Below are 16,911 nucleotides of genomic sequence, written 5' to 3'. Positions count from 1 at the left end.
TTAACATAGAGGGACATGGTGTTGACAAGTACAAAAGTTAAGGGGGTATCATTAGAGAAGGTTTAATTATTATCTTAAATGGTGGGATAGGAATAAAAGAAAGGGAATATACTCAAGAGAAAATCAAGGGGGAGGTTGAAGGAGAATATAACCTACAGTTTTGGACTTCATTATAACTCTGGAATCTCCATTCCAGCCTGTAAGAGTAGACATAGTATTATCCAGCTCCTAACAGAAGAGGAATCATTGTTTATGAGTACATAGTATTGCTACACTGAAATATTTTTATTCCTAGGTTCAATTTCAAATGAGAAAATATAATAAGTTCCTTACCTAATTTTTGAATCTCTGACATAGTTGGGGTCTTTTAAATTGTCCTCCCATGGTAGATGGCCACTGAGCCAATGAATCATACAGTAACCTAGAATTTCCAAGTCACCACGTCTTGATGGAGCTACAAATATATATAAATACATACACGCATTTGAAGTTAAAGTTTGTAAACACAGTAAGACAACTGGAAGCCAAAGTTAACAGTAATTAACAACTACAGTATGCTTTGGAGTTTATTTCAGAGGGAAGCAGGAAGGAAAGGAAACTAGAATTATTGCTCAAATGGCTGGAAGACTTATAAAGGAATTTGAAATTAATCTCTCTTTCTTCCGCTCACGAATATGACATGCTGCAGTTATCCCAATATCTGAAACATTTTAAGTCCTCACATTATGGACAAAATAGAGTGAGTGAACTGACTGACTTAATGTTCATAACATTTTTACTTCCCCTTTCCCCAAAAACAGCGAATAGAGTTGAAACGTGAGCTCTTCAAATTATTATTCCACAAATGGAAATATTTCAGATTTCCTGAATACTGAAACATTGCTTGCAGAAGATTCTGAAATCCTATATGTTGACAAGACAAGGGATGTAACATATTTGCTTTCACATGTTCCACAAGATACTGATTAAAATTGTATTAAACGTATCAACAGGAAAATCCCCTTTAAGGTCTGTTAGTCAATTTTTAGCCCAGATGAGAGTTTACATCCAATCGGATTTTAATTTTTAAATTAAAATTTGTGCAAGACATCAAGAACTTTCCTAAACATTCAAATATAACACTTCTACTGCATTTCTATTGCAAAACCACGCTTTGAAGCGTCCCTACCCCCTGTTTGCCTGAAACTAGAAATGGGCAACAGGGAATGGATCACTTGATGATTACCTGTTCTGTTTGTACCCTCTGAAGCACCTGGCATTGGCCACTGTCAGAAGACAGGATACAGGGCTAGATGAACCATTGATCTGCCCATTATAGCAGTTCTTACGTTCTTCATCCACTAATTCTATAATTTTATCAAAATAAGCAACAAACTTGGTCTGGCAAGATTTGCTCTTTATAAAGTCATGTTACTATAATGTTTAATATTTTTCACTGTTTATTTTCAGTGGACACAGATTAGATTTAAAGGATGGTAGTTTACATCAAACAGGATTTAAGGCTCAGCCTTGGCCAGATATGGAAGAAGTATGCTTCAAATTGAATTTAGGGACCATTAACTCCCTCAAATAACCAGAATCACCCCAGAATCATCATAATTGTCCCTTCTGACCTAAATATCTATGAATCATCACACACCAGTCTACTTACACAGTTAGTACCAATTCAATAAATATGTCTCACACTAACGGATACACATGATCAATCTTAAATTAGGTGGATTTCTTACATAAAGTAGATCTAATCATGTCTATATGCAAAGAAATACAAATGATTTCCAACACTACAGCAAAGTAACAGCTGAAAAAATTAGTAAATGCTCTAATTCTGTTGCCCAGCAAATTTCAGAAAAAACAAAGCTGAACTTCTGCTATACAGTTGGAACATTTAGTTTTCTAAACAGTGTTAGGACTCCTCAGTAAATAGGAATTTTAAAATATGTCTGCTATAAAATGTTCGTGATTAAAATAAAAACAGTCTTGTATGGAACAAAGTGAATTAAAGTTTTGACTACTTACCCACACCCTTATGAGCATCAATACTAGTATATTCAATTGTACCATCATGACATCTTTTGGGGTCTTCTTTATATTTTTTGTGCACTCCTTCTGGACAGTATCGATATGCAAGGCCATAATCAACCAAGTACACCTATTAAATCCCATATACCAGGCAAAGATCAAAGGACTATTCATACAGAAGAATTCATATAAAAATAAATATGAGTGACTCAGAACTTCTTCAGAAGAAAAAGTCTAAAAAGGTCAGCTCTTTGGATTAAAAAGTTCATTTATTCATTCTTAAACATAAGACACATATATAAAATTTTGAAAACTGCAACAAGTTTTCAGTCACTTAACGCACTATGAAAAATGACAACCAGTTTTAGAAATCATTTACTGCTGATCTAGTGGTAGTGCCAAGTAAAATGTTCAGTTCTTATCTAGGAGCAGACTGGATTACAATGGTCTATCAGACAACAGCAAAAGAGGCTCGCAGTATTGATATCAGAGATTAGAATAAATTTACCATACTGTATTTCTTGAGTATTCATGTAAAGCTAGTGTTGTTGTCCTATTACCACAAAAGGAGTACTGCAAAAGAATAGATGCCAGGTAGTAGTCTTCATTATCCCCTGGCTACTTCTAAATATATTGGCAATAGTTAATCTACTTTGTAAGGTAAACTATTTGGACAGGGAATCTGTAGAATTATGGAAATGAAATGCACATTTTCCAAACATTAAAGGGTTTAAAAAAATTAGAAAACTAAATATATTTCTGTAAATCAATTGATTTGAACAATCAACATGTGAAGAAACCAAATTTTTCAAGTAACAGAACACTTGTATTTGATGGATCCTTGAACAAAGGAAATAAAAAAAGTGACAAAGCAGACAGGCAAACATAATTTACTGGTGTACTATATAATTTTAAGCTTCCACCCCCAAATAGCTATTTGAAATTCATTTTGTATCACAAGCACTCCTCCTGAATATTATTTAGGGCAGAAAGCCAACTTGATAAACTGCCAGGAAATTGCATCAAAAATGTAGAATATTAAATATAAATGTCAAGCAGAAATATCACTGTATTCATTCTTAAAAATAAAAGACTTCTGCTAATGTTCACAGGTTCAAAGCACCTCAGTTTGTTGTCAAAGAGGATTAAAATAGGAGAAATGAAGCAGAGATATCACAAATACCTGATTAAGATTCTTGTAGCTCAGGAGAAGGTTTGAGGCCTTGATGTCTCCATGCACATATTCATGCTCATGGATATATTCCAGAATATCAAGCTAACAAAACACAATATACAGGAGTATCAGCGTAGTACTCAACTCCAGCCAGCAGAGGACCACTATTCAGCATAAACTGCCTTTTAGCAAAAGGTTACATTTTAAAAATGTTTCAGGAATTACTATTACTTACTATTCTCAAGCTTAATATTAAGACAGTTTTGTGTTCAAACTGCTTTGCATTCTCTTCATAAATTTTCTGAAGATCTCTCCCAAATCGGTCCATTACCATAAACCTATAGCTGAAATTCAAATCAGGGGGGAAAAAAGTTACTGAACTAAAATGCATACAGTATTTTACCCATGTATTTTATCCCATTGCACTAATTACTGAATTCAAGCATGTTTATTTTTAGAATAAAAATCAGTTATGCAGGCAAACAAATATTTATGAACACTAGAATTTTTTGTACTGTACTTCAACCCTATTATTTGTTTCGTTTGCTTTGTATCACCTAAAGCAAACGTCCTCCATCAAAGGTATGTTCCTGAGATCCAGCTAGTTATGCAGTAAAACAAGCACCCATCTCAGAAAGTACTATGGTGTTTCATTCACAACAGGAAAGAGCAAGTATTAACTGCTGGTTAAGACCAATATTTTTTTCCCAAAAGTCATTTATATTTTAATTAAGTGGTTACTTTCACAACTTGGCTGCTTTAAAAGTAATATTACTAAGATTTAAATGAGCATTCTACTTATTGAAATGAAGCTCCCCTATCAAATATGTTTTAATATTCATCTCTAAGGTCACCAAAGTTTGACTTTAGTATAAAAGCTCATTCCCATAAAAGCTCTGCACATGAATTCTGGAAAGCTCATTTGGATTGAGACAGTTACATTTTGTCAGGAAAAGTTAGTACTACTTTGCAAGATCTACAAGATACCTGATTCTACAAGTTTCAGAGTAACAGCCGTGTTAGTCTGTATTCGCAAAAAGAAAAGGAGTACTTGTGGCACCTTAGAGACTAAGCAATTTATTTGAGCATAAGCTTTCGTGCGCTACAGCTCACTTCATCGGATGCATACTGTGGAAAGTGTAGAAGATCTTTTTATACACACAAAGCATGAAAAAATGGGTGTTTACCACTACAAAAGGTTCTCTCTCCCCCCACCCCACTCTCCTGCTGGTAATAGCTTATCTAAAGTGATCACTCTTCTTACAATGTGTATGATAATCAAGGTGGGCCATTTCCAGCACAAATCCAGGGTTTAACAAGAACGTCTGAGGAGGGGTGGTGGGGGGGGTAGGAAAAAACAAGGGGGAATAGGTTACCTTGCATAATGACTTAGCCACTCCCAGTCTCTATTCAAGCCTAAGTTAATTGTATCCAATTTGCAAATGAATTCCAATTCAACAGTCTCGCACTGGAGTCTGGTTTTGAAGTTTTTTTTTGGTAATATCGCAACTTTCATGTCTGTAATCACGTGACCAGATAGATTGAAGTGTCCTCCGACTGGTTTATGAATGTTATAATTCTTGACATCTGATTTGTGTCCATTTATTCTTTTACGAGGAGACTGTCCAGTTTGACCAATGTACATGGCAGAGGGGCATTGCTGGCACATGATGGCATATATCACATTGGTGGATGTGCAGGTGAACGAGCCTCTGATAGTGTGGCTGATGTTATTAGGCCCTGTGATGGTGTCCCCTGAATAGATATGTGGGCAATCTGTTTCTTCACTTCCGCAGGTGGGCATTGTAGTTGTAAGAATGCTTGATAGAGATCTTGTAGGTGTTTGCCCCTGTCTGAGGGGTTGGAGTAAATGCGGTTGTATCGCAGAGCTTGGCTGCAGACAATGGATTGTGTGGTGTGGTCAGGGTGAAAGCTAGAGGCATGTAAGTAGGAATAGCAGTCAGTAGGTTTCCGGTATAGGGTGGTGTTTATGTGACCATTGTTTATTAGCACTGTAGTGTCCAGGAAGTGGATCTCTTGTGTGGACTGGACCAGGCTGAGGTTGATGGTGGGATGGGAATTGTTGAAATCATGGTGGAATTCCTCAAGGGCTTCTTTTCCATGGGTCCAGATGATGAAGATGTCATCAATATAGCGCAAGTAAGTAGGGGCGTTAGGGGACGAGAGCTGAGGAAGTGTTGTTCTACGTCAGCCATAAAAATGTTGGCATACTGTGGGGCCATGCGGGTACCCATAGCAGTGCCGCTGATTTGAAGGTATACATTGTCCCCAAATGTAAAATAGTTATGGGTAAGGACAAAGTCACAAAGTTCAGCCACCAGGTTAGCTGTGACATTATCGGGGATAGTGTTCTTGACGGTTTGTAGTCCATCTTTGTGTGGAATGTTGGTGTAGGGGGCTTCTACATCCATAGTGGCCAGGATGGTGTTATCAGGAAGATCACCAATGGATTGTAGTTTCCTCAGGAAGTCAGTGGTGTCTCGAAGGTAGCTGGGAGTGCTGGTAGCGTAGGGCCTGCGGAGGGAAGCATTCTTACAACTACAATACCCACCTGCGGAAGTGAAGAAACAGATTGACAGAGCCAGAAGAGTTCCCAGAAGTCACCTACTACAGGACAGGCCTAACAAAGAAAATAACAGAACGACACTAGCAGTCACCTTCAGCCCCCAACTAAAACCTCTCCAACGCATTATTAAGGATCTACAACCTATCCTGAAGGATGACCCAACACTCTCACAAATCTTGGGAGACAGGCCAGTCCTTGCCTACAGACAGCCCCCCAACCTGAAGCAAATACTCACCAGCAACCACATACCACACTACAGAACCATTAACCCAGGAACCTATCCTTGCAACAAAGCCCGTTGACAACTGTGCCCACATATCTATTCAGGGGACACCATCACAGGGCCTAATAACATCAGCCACACTATCAGAGGCTCGTTCACCTGCACATCCACCAATGTGATATATGCCATCATGTGCCAGCAATGCCCTTCTGCCATGTACATTGGTCAAACTGGACACTCTCCTCGTAAAAGAATAAATGGACACAAATCAGATGTCAAGAATTATAACATTCATAAACCAGTCGGAGAACACTTCAATCTCTCTGGTCACGCGATTACAGACATGAAAGTTGTGATATTACAAAAAAAACCTTCAAAACCAGACTCCAGTGAGAGACCGTTGAATTGGAATTCATTTGCAAATTGGATACAATTAACTTAGGCTTGAACAGAGACTGGGAGTGGCTAAGTCATTATGCAAGGTAACCTATTCCCCCTTGTTTTTTCCTACCACCCTCCGCCCCCTCCTCAGACGTTCTTGTTAAACCCTGGATTTGTGCTGGAAATGGCCCACCTTGATTATCATACACATTGTAAGGAGAGTGATCACTTTAGATAAGCTATTACCAGCAGGAGAGTGGGGTGGGGGAAGAGAAAACCTTTTGTAGTGGTAAACACCCATTTTTTCACGCTGTGTGTGTAAAAAGATCTTCTATACTTTCCACAGTAGGCATCCAATGAAGTGAGCTGTAGCTCACGAAAGCTTATGCTCAAATAAATTGCTTAGTCTCTAAGGTGCCACAAGTACTCCTTTTCGTTTTGATTCTACAAGTTCCACGCTTAGCATGGATCTCTCTTCCTCTACCACCTTTCCCTGCTGATGTCATATAACCTGCTGGAGTAACCATTACTGTTTTGCCAAAGAGTTAGCCACCCCCATCCCACCTCCATTAGCTCTCAGCTAGGTCCCCATTTGTAATTCCAAAATTTCCAAGACTAAGCTTTCGCTGAAGGGAAGATCACAGATGGAATTTTTTTTTTTTTTGTGCTGGGCGGGGGTTCTGTCCCTGATCACCAGTTCGGGGGGGAGTGGGGTAGATCAATGTATAAGCTGTCCCTTTCTTGTCCATTCATCACAACTGGCATGGATATAGAAGTGGAAAGATAGTCTTCTGCTTAATGGGCCTCCTCTTTTCTCCTTATTTGAGAGGCTCTGTTCTGTAAGCCACATAGAACTGCAATGGCCACATAACCCCTTTAAGATGGTTTCCTGGTTGAACTCTCCCACCTTTTCTTCCAATTCTAATACTGGGATGCTAGGAAGGACAGTCAGAGAGATACAGCAGTTGCTTAGTATATCCCACATCATTATTTCTATGGACTTGATTTGACACCTGTGACTCCACTTTTGGGAAAGGGTATACTTTCAGACAGCTATATTAAATACCCTATGGGTATTGCAGCAGCTGGAAATAGCCAGGACACAAAATCACCCAAGCTATTGCTCCTTCCCACATCCAGAACACCCCCAAAGCTCTGGTGTGGGGGAAAGGGACGGCATACAGAACTGATTCTGTGCTATTACAGACCAGCCATAAATACATGTAAAGTCAGTATATCTCTGAGCTAATGGATTTCTCAATCTCACACGAAACTGTATAAAAACCTAGCCTTGAACTTTTGAAATAAAATAAGAATTCGACTGTCTATACCAGCTCTCAGATTAAATAAAAAGACTCTCTCCCAAGAGTAAACAAACTGAAGTTAAGGCGGCAAAGTATAGTAAAAAAGTGCATTTCCTTCTTTATATATGTGAATTAAAAGACTAATTCTGCACATATGTTCAGGAGAATTAAAACAAAAATTCAGCTCATAATGGTCAAGGATTTATAAATTAAGAGCTGGACTCTGAGATGGATATAAAAGAAGTAGTGGTTGTGGGTGGGAAAATATTAATATATCTTAAACAAGTTGTATTTTACCTGTTTCCATTTTTTTGATGCAAGCCAGAGCCCCAGTACTTCGGTACACCTAGGTACTTCAGTTTATGGGAACTAGTCCATTTCTGAACTAAAAATATAAATAAAAACAAGGTTTTGAGTTTGTCCTGCAGGAGTCTTGTGGAAAAGATTACTTATAAATCATTTAAAATTTATGCATGAAAGATCTGATCATTATCTGATAGTGAGAAACCATGAACCAAGCATACCAGACAACAAGTAGGCTCTTCTATCTATGGCTAAATCTGATAATGAAATATATCCTAACATGAACAGTTATTTGATAAAGGAGATCCAACTGTAATGAATCCTGATACTAATACTACTGATAGAAAACTACCTACCAAAAAAATGTAACTGCAAGACTACATTTTAATACAGCAGATTCAGTTTTTTTCCAAATAATGCATCAACTATATTTAATTTATTTCAAATTACTAATTTTTCTTCTAATCTCATTAAAATCTTGTTTGGCTTTAAACACTAAGAAAATCCTATTTGTTCCGGTGACATTACAGGCTGAGCCCTCAAAGGTTTATGACCTTAGGTGTGAGAAAGGACAAGAGCAATGGTTCTACTTCAGTGACTCTTGTTTATAAACAATTAGCTTCAGTAACTATCCATTTAGAAAAAAAAATTGTGTCATTGTAAAAAGAAACTTATGATTAAGGAATACAATTAAGAAATGTAAATGAACATAAGAAGGTCATTTTTAAAAAACTGATCTAAACAGACTTGATGAGCCAACCAACACATTTAACATTAAAGGCTACCACTTAGCCTTTATTTTATTAAAAACTCAACAAATTATTATTTATAAGGAAACATGGTCTTTTAGTTCATTTTGATAGACTGCTTACTTTGCTCTGGTTTAGCAGCTCGCATGTAGAACTTTAATTCAGTAAAAAGAGGTCCATTCTGGCTGGGTTCCTTTAAAACAGTAATTTAAAATTAGTTAGCTTTAGCTGCCGTTTTTTAGCTATCAAGAAGTATAGCTCTTAAAATCCATATAAGCTGATATACACCCACATAACAAGCATATCACTCTTTACCACCCAACTCTGGACAGTTTAATACTTCAAAAAGAATTCATTCCCTCTGTACTAAAAATGGCTTTAAGTCCAGAGACTGTTTAGAAAGTACTTAGTGTTAGGAGTATCAGGAAAGTATCCCTCCACCACAGCCAATACCGATTAAAGAATAAGTTAACGGAAAATATGATGAACTGTTTACAGCAATGCTTTAGCAGGCATTATTAAATACACTTCTGTCATCATCTTTAGGTTCTCTGAATTAAGGGTATTGTATTATGAACCCCAACGTTACAACAGATTGTCCTCTTAATAAAAATCTCAACTCTTGAAATGGTTGGACTGAAAAGTATACAGAACTGATCTCTAAATATTCTTGCTTAGAGTATATCCCCCTTAGAAGTCTTGAAGCCCTGGGTTATTACAATTGTATGTCCTTACAAGATAATGCCTGTTAGTATTAGCTCTTCCTATTGAATAAGATATTTAGGGTATGTCCATCCTGCCATCTGGCGGTGTGACAGCAACACATGTAAGCCTACCCAAACTAGCTCACAAAAACAGCAGTGTAGCCATGGTGGCATAGACAGCGGCACAAGCTAGCCACCCAAGTACAATCCCCTCCAGGATCCTGGGAATAAACTTGGGTGGCTAGCCCATGCTGCTGCAACTACACTGCAATTTTTAACAAGCTAGCTCAAACACATGTAGCTCAGGTATGCCTACATGTAATGTGTTTTACCCTTAAATTATGATACTTCAAAAAGTCTTCTAGTCTAGCCCCCTGCACTGAGGCAGGACCAAGCAGACCTAGACCATCTGGGATGGGTATTTGTTCAACCTGTTCTTAAAACCTCCAATATTGGGGATTCCCCAGCATCCCTTGGAAGCCTATTCCAGATCTTAACTAACCTTATAGTTAGAAAATTTTTCTTAATATCTAACCCAAATCTAACTTACTGCAAATTATGCCCATTACTTCTTGTCCTTTTTTCAGCAGACATGGAGAGCAATTGATCAGAGTCCTCTTTATAACAGCCCTTACTATATTTGAAGACTGTTACTGGGTCCCCAACCCCAATCTTCTTTTCTCAAGACTAAATATGCTTACATTTTTTTTTTTTTTATAACCTTTCCTCATAAGTCAGGTTTTCTAAACCTTTTATTTTTGTTGCTCTCCTCCAGACTCTCTCCAACTGCCTACATCTTTCTGAAAGTCTGGCACCCAGAATTGGAGACAATACTCCAACTGAGGCCTCACCCAGTGCCAAGTACTGCACGATAATTACCTCCCACTCTTACACACAACACTCTTGTTAATACACTCCAGATTATATTAGGCTTTTTCACATTGACAACTCATTCCATTTGTGATCTACTATAACCCCCAGATCCTTCTCAGCAGTACAACTATCCAGCAAGTTATTCCCCATCTTGCAGTTGTGCATTTGACTTTTCCTTCCTAAATGTAGTATTTTGTCCTTATCTTTATTGAACTTTACCTTGTTGAATTCAGATCAATTCTCCAATTCGTCAGTGTCATTTTAAATTCTAATCCTGTCCTCCGAAGTGCTTGCAGCCCCTCCCAGTTTGGTGTCACCCACAGATTTTTAAGCACATTCTCCACTCCATTATCCAAGTCATTAATGAAAATACTGACTTGTACTCAACCCAAGATGGGCCCTTATGGGTCCCCACTAGATACGCCTTGAGATGCTTACAAAAGGATTAATAATTTATTCCAGTATCTATTCAGGTACTGAAGTTAGGCTGATTGGTCTACAATTTCCCAGTTCCTCTTTGTTTCCCCTTTTTAAAGATAGATACTATGTTTGCTCTTCTCCAGTCCTCCAGGACCTCACCCATCTTCCACGAGTGCTTCAAGATAATTGCTAACAATTTTGAGATTGCTTCTGTTAGCTCCTTAAGTACCCTAGGATGAATTTCATCAGATCCTTAATTTGCAACTATTTATTGATTTAGAGCTCTGTTAAGATCGTCATTATGTGAAGAATGGGACAGGATTCGTCCTGTTCCCAAGTCCTAATACTCCTGCACTTTCAGGGTTTCTCAAATGGTCCTTAACTCAGTTCCTCCAGTAGTACTGCCTTGGTTTACAGTAGAGCCAAAGCAGTAGTGCTATGGGTAACTTTTCAAGTACTGATACCCAGGCTAGCAGATGACTGCGGAACTTTTAAAGAGCAATGACAGCTGAGCCAAGTAATCCACTACTGAGAACTTTTGCACTCATCCAGTCTTCTTTACATCATGCTCATTATAACCAACAGAACAGTGACATGCAAATTTGCTGTAGAAAAAGAGTGGTGATTGGTTGAGTTATCTAGGATATCGCAGCAGCCCCAGTCACCTGAGCTGCTGACCTGACCACATATTTGCCTATATAATCATAACTATTAAATACAATAATTAAGCTTAATTATAACAATTTCTTCAAATATAGCCTATGTACAAGATTTCAATTAACTGCAACTATATAGGAAGCTTGAAGAGAGTCTTATTCTGTTACTAAGATCATTTGGAACAAAAAAGGCTGACTGATGCTAAATTCTTTAAAAGCACACATTTTAAAATTCATTTTAACCCAAACTAACAGATTTACCTATAAGTTCTCAGAAAATATATTCTGTACAGAGAAAGTGCCATGAATTTGCAAAGCATACACTGTGTTTTGTCATAACAGAGGTTGCTTCATGCTTTAAGTGTAAAGCAGAACTCAGCCTTAACTATGGAGCTGCGTCCATAATAAAGTTAATTCTAAACAAGTAGTCTCCAATCTTTTTACGCACAAGATCACTTTTTTAATTTAAGTGCAACCCAGGATCTACCCCGCCCCTTCCCCGAAGCCCTGCCCCGCTCACTCCATCCCCCCACTCCCTCTGTCGCCCGCTCTCCCCCACCTTCTCTCACTTTCATCGGGCTGTGGCTGAGTGTTTCAGAGTGTGGGAGAGGGCTCTGGGCTGAGCCTGGGGCAGGGGTGTAGGAGGGGGTAAGAGGTGCAAACTCTGGGAGGGAGTTTGGGTGCACGAGGGGGCTCCAGGCTGGAGCAGTGTGTTGGGGTGCAAGAGGGGGCTCGGGGCTGGGGCAGAGCATTGGGGTACAGAAGGGGGTGTGCGGTGCGGGCTCTGGGAGGGAGTTTGGGTGCAGGAGCGGGCTATGGGCTGGGGCAGAGTGTTGGGGTGCAGGAGGGAGTACAGGGTGCTAACTCCAGTAGGGGGCTGAGGGCTGGGGCCTGGGACAGGGTTCAGGGTGCAGAAGGGGGTATGGGGTGCTGGCTCCGGGAGGTGACTCAGGGCTGGAGTGCGGGCTCCCACCGGGCAGCACTTACCTCGGGCCGTGCTTGCAGGCAGTGGAGCTGCTTGCAAGCAGCTCCCTGCCTGCCCCGGCCCCACGCCACTCCCAAAAGCGGCCAGCATGCCCTTATGGCCCCGGGAAGGGGCAGGGACGTGGCTCTGCACACTGCTCCTGCCTGCAAGCACTGTCCCCACTGCTCCCATTGGCCGCAGTTCCCCATTCCCAGCCAATGGGAGCTGCAGGGTGGTGCTTGCAGGCAGGAGCAGTGCATGGAGACACACATCTCCCTCCACTCCCAGGGCCGCAGGGGCATGCTGGCCGCTTCTGGGAGTGGCGTGGGGCAGGGAGTCTGCTTTAGCCCCGCTAAAGTGCCGCCGGATCACAATCGACTGTAAGAGGCTCCAGGATCAACTACTTGATCGCGATCTACTGGTTGATGACCAGTATTCTAAACACAGATGAAAGCACATGATGTATTATAATAACGATGTTCAATACCACAGTGATTGGCACCTTATAAAATACTTAGATTTCAAACCTGACATACTCTAGAAGTTCATGCCCAAGCTTTAAGAAACTGAAACTAAAATGTGACTAGAGGAAATACCACTCTCCTCCATTACACTATATATGTCAAAACTCAAGACATATCTGCCACTCTTTTCTTTCATTAATTCTTCAAATATTGTTAAAATTGTCCCATCTAGAAAAGATAAGAAATGTCATTAAATAAACTTTGCACCCACATTTGCCCAGAGGCATCTGAAAGTTCATACATTAAGAAGCATTTCTTCATTCGGAAAAAATTGTGAAAAACTTTACAATTATTCATTTTATACTGATTAGATACCAAAACCATAAGAACTCTATGCCAGAAGACTAAGCCAATTTCTATCCTGCTTTAATAGTCTAACAATTTGAAGAACATTGCTGGATGAACAAACATTTTGTTTAACTATTGAACATTAATAATCCTTCACCTATTAACCTCTTTATCTCTGCTGTGAGTTAACTTGGCTCTCAGAGCATCAAAAACAGACCCTTATTAGAAGTTGCATCCAGTTGAGAGGGGAAGCAACAAGTCATGGGTCATTCACTTAGGTATAACAAATATCTGTTGAAGAGGAAGTCAAAATGCATGGACTGGGAGAGCAGAAAGAAGAGCACTAACTGCTTAACAAGTAGAGAAGAAAACAGCAGTACAAAAACTGGCATGCAAAGCACTTCATACTGGTGCAAAGACATCCTGAATACATAGACAGGAATAAAAGATGAATTAACTTTCAGGGAGCTTAGCAATAGAGGTACTACAAAATGCAGTAAAAAGGCAATTCCATTATTACAGAACGACAAAAATCTGTTACAATACCTTCTATTTCTTATGTAAAAGGTCACTTCACAGCAAATGATCATTTCCAACAACAGGCTCACCACCAATTGTCAAAAAAACAAGTATATTTTATAGTTCATATGATGTGAAACTGTCAGTTTCCAAAGTGATACACTGAGCAGACTGTTTTATTCTAAATTAATTGGATCTTTAAACTGGAATAAAAATCTACTATAACATTTATATTTTTCACAGAGGACCAACTATTAGTGCAGTAGATTTCACTGCTGCTGAACAAATGAGCAGATAGAGGAAAAAGCATGATATAAACCTTCATGCTTCAGAGCTAGACTCAGGAACAAAAGTCCATACTAACAAGTTATTGCAAAATTTTCCACTAAAAGGTCATGCACCTTTCTCTGAAGCATCTGGTCCTGGCCATTGCCATGGACAAGATATTTTACCAAATGGGCCACTGGTCTGATCTAGTATGTCCATTACTATGTTCCCAATTTCTCAAGTAGTTCCTGGAGCTACTTTTTAAAGTCAGTACCCAAATTAGGGGCCACATTCAAAGTAATCAAATGTAACCTACATATCAACAAGGTTGGGAAAAGAACATGTTAAACTGGAAAAAATTTAAAATGCAATACATATTACAAAGTCTGGCCAATAGTTGCATGAATTTATTATCATTAACTAATATATAGCCTATTTTCTCTAGTGCAAGCAATTAAAACAAATGTAATTAAATGTATACTTTTTCTTTTACCTTCCCATCGCTAGGTAAAAAACTAAGTGGCAACAATTTCCTGATTCAACAAAGCTTAGATGTACACTTAAACTTCAGTATTTAAACTAAGGTGTTTTGTTGTTACATGCTCATACTAGGCTCAGTTCTCCTATGTCTGAGTTTCATCGTGGCATAGGGCAGGGACCCATAGGGGAGTCAGTTAAAGCTCTGATTCAGCATCAGTTCTGCCCTAACATTAGTTGGTGCAGGCAGGGGGCTACTCTAATTCACACCCACCATAAAATTCCTAAAGGACTTTACACTAGTGGATAATTGGTGTAGAAAAGCTGTGCTCTGCCATGTCCCTGGCCTTCACCCAGTCTACTCCTGCCACCAGGAGGAGGAAGAGGCTAACTGGCACAGGAACTGCCTATATCAGTCTTACACCAGAAGGAAGTTCTCCAATAGCCATTTACAGACATTTAATCCAGTTTGTGCTGCCTGACTGGTGTAAAGTAACAACTGTGCTGCATGATCTGAGTCACTGCATCAACTACCAACTTTATGCTGGTGACTCTCAGATCTGCCTTTCCACTTCTGATCTGTCGCCTTTCATCTAGGCTCATGTCTCAGCCTCTCTTGATGTCTTGCCATTAACTTAAATTTAACATGGCCAAAACTAAATTTCTGATCTTCCCTCTGCAATACTCATTTCTCCCTCCTTTCTGTCGCTTTTAATAACACCATCGTTCTGAGTGTCATTCAGAACCATAACCTCCAGGTCATTTTCAATTCCTTCTCGTCAACTGCCCCATACACCCAGGCTGTGTTCAGATCTTATCATTCCTTCCTATCCAATATTTTCAATTCCAATTTTTCTGTCCAGACAGCCAAAACTCTAGTTCAGATTCTGACATCTCTTGTCTTGTTACAGAAACCTAGCCTTCTCTAGTCTCCCTACAGCACAAATGTGATTGTTTCTCTTTTCCTCTCTTCATATATCGCTTTGTGTGTCTGGCATGCAAACTGTTTGGGACAAGGATCGTGTCTTACATGTTTGTACAGTACCTAGCAAAATGGGGTCTTGAGCCACATTGGGGCTTTTAGGTATTATCACAATTATTATTTAATGTACATTAATGAAGCTCGCACTATATGTCTTAATTCTAGCTGAGGGGATGTTCAACGTTGTACATGCTATATGAGAGAAGTCATTTGATATCTTGAGATAAACAGATTCAAAATTTCTCTTACCACTTTTATAACGTAGGGTGCATCGCTGCCAACCGATTTTGAAGAATTAACATCAGCTGTTAAAATATGAAGCATTTATCAGTAGAATGAGAGGCAACTATTGTAAAACACATACAGCTACTACTTGTTATGTCACTTGGTTAGCTACTCTACAAAGTAATTAAATATTAACATGAATATAACGTTCAGTAGCTTGGTGGCAGAATTATGCAGAAAACCAAGTTAAATTTCCAGTCTTGATTTCTCCGAATGGGGCCACTTACTAAATGATAAAAGAGTCCCCCACCCTCTTGCCATTCAACAGTACCTTCTCAAGTGACTTAAAGAGAAGGCCTAATTTACAACATGGCTTACACACAGGAGGCCATCATTTACCTTTTTACGAAGATACCATATATATCCAAAAAATATTTTTCTATCTTTCAGCTCTCAGCTTGTCTGACTGCCATTTTAGAAACTCCACAGGAGATGTGTTAATGGGGGATTCCATGGCAGGCAGTTTTAAAATACCAGATACTCAGAGAGCCAGGGCATACATCTGTACCAGTGGGAGAAGGCACTTAAGCACTCTCTGAGCGGGAACAAGGTTAGTCGTTCCTGAAAAGGTAACTACTAAAATGCACAGGTGCATAACATGAGCAGAGTTCCACCTCCGGTGGGGTTACAAGTTGAATGGGCAAAAACATGAAGGAGTGGAGGCCTACCATGGCAAGGCTAGAAACCCCACTGGTAGCTACCTTCTTTCAGTACAATGCTTAATCCCCTCCTACTGTTGCTAGCTCATTTTAAGAGCACTAAGGCTTACCAAATGATTTTGTAATCAATAAGTGACTGCATGCCACAGAATTCAACGCAATCATGCCACAGATTGGGAGGAGAGGGAGGACATCTTGTCACACAGTTTGGATGAAGGCACCACATAGTCAAAAGGGCTCTTAGCTAGAATGTTCATCTAAAGTTCCATCCCCTCAACATTGGTGTGTAGAATGATAGCTATGATAGGACCACCTTCACACTGCCCATTTATTCAGATCACAGATACATTTAAGGATTAGGTGCCGTATTAAAGAAAAAATGCACTATTTTTCACACGTTTTCTCACACTCAATAGATAGTACTACAAAATGAAATGATATCCTGACAATGAAATTCTTGGACTTGATAGATATTGCAAGGAATTAGTTATATAATATCGAGCACTTGACTATGTCAGTTCAAATGCAACCCAGCAGAGACGATATGGAG

General features: G+C 39.3%; 1 protein-coding gene across 4 annotated transcripts in view; it reads right to left on the bottom strand.

Moving 5' to 3' along the window:
* Window positions 1-16,911, bottom strand: part of VRK1 (VRK serine/threonine kinase 1) — a 119,057-nt gene that overhangs the window by 94,177 nt on the left and 7,969 nt on the right. For all 4 annotated transcript variants that reach the window (XR_012159554.1, XM_073349604.1, XM_073349607.1 and 1 more), the window contains exons 3-9: window positions 15,667-15,722; window positions 8,867-8,936; window positions 7,989-8,076; window positions 3,432-3,540; window positions 3,206-3,298; window positions 2,020-2,152; window positions 334-454 (exon numbers count right to left, since the gene is read on the bottom strand). Coding sequence is in view for 3 of the 4 variants with exons in the window: in XM_073349604.1 (XP_073205705.1) it covers window positions 334-454; window positions 2,020-2,152; window positions 3,206-3,298; window positions 3,432-3,540; window positions 7,989-8,076; window positions 8,867-8,936; window positions 15,667-15,722 (670 nt within the window). In the remaining variant the exon portion in view is untranslated. The remainder of the gene's footprint in view (window positions 1-333; window positions 455-2,019; window positions 2,153-3,205; window positions 3,299-3,431; window positions 3,541-7,988; window positions 8,077-8,866; window positions 8,937-15,666; window positions 15,723-16,911) is intronic.

The sequence above is a fragment of the Lepidochelys kempii genome, chromosome 6 (assembly GCF_965140265.1).
Source record: "Lepidochelys kempii isolate rLepKem1 chromosome 6, rLepKem1.hap2, whole genome shotgun sequence".
Classification (NCBI taxonomy): domain Eukaryota; kingdom Metazoa; phylum Chordata; order Testudines; family Cheloniidae; genus Lepidochelys; species Lepidochelys kempii.
The sequence above is the reverse complement of the archived record's forward strand: the minus strand, read 5'-3'. Positions and strand labels throughout refer to the sequence as shown.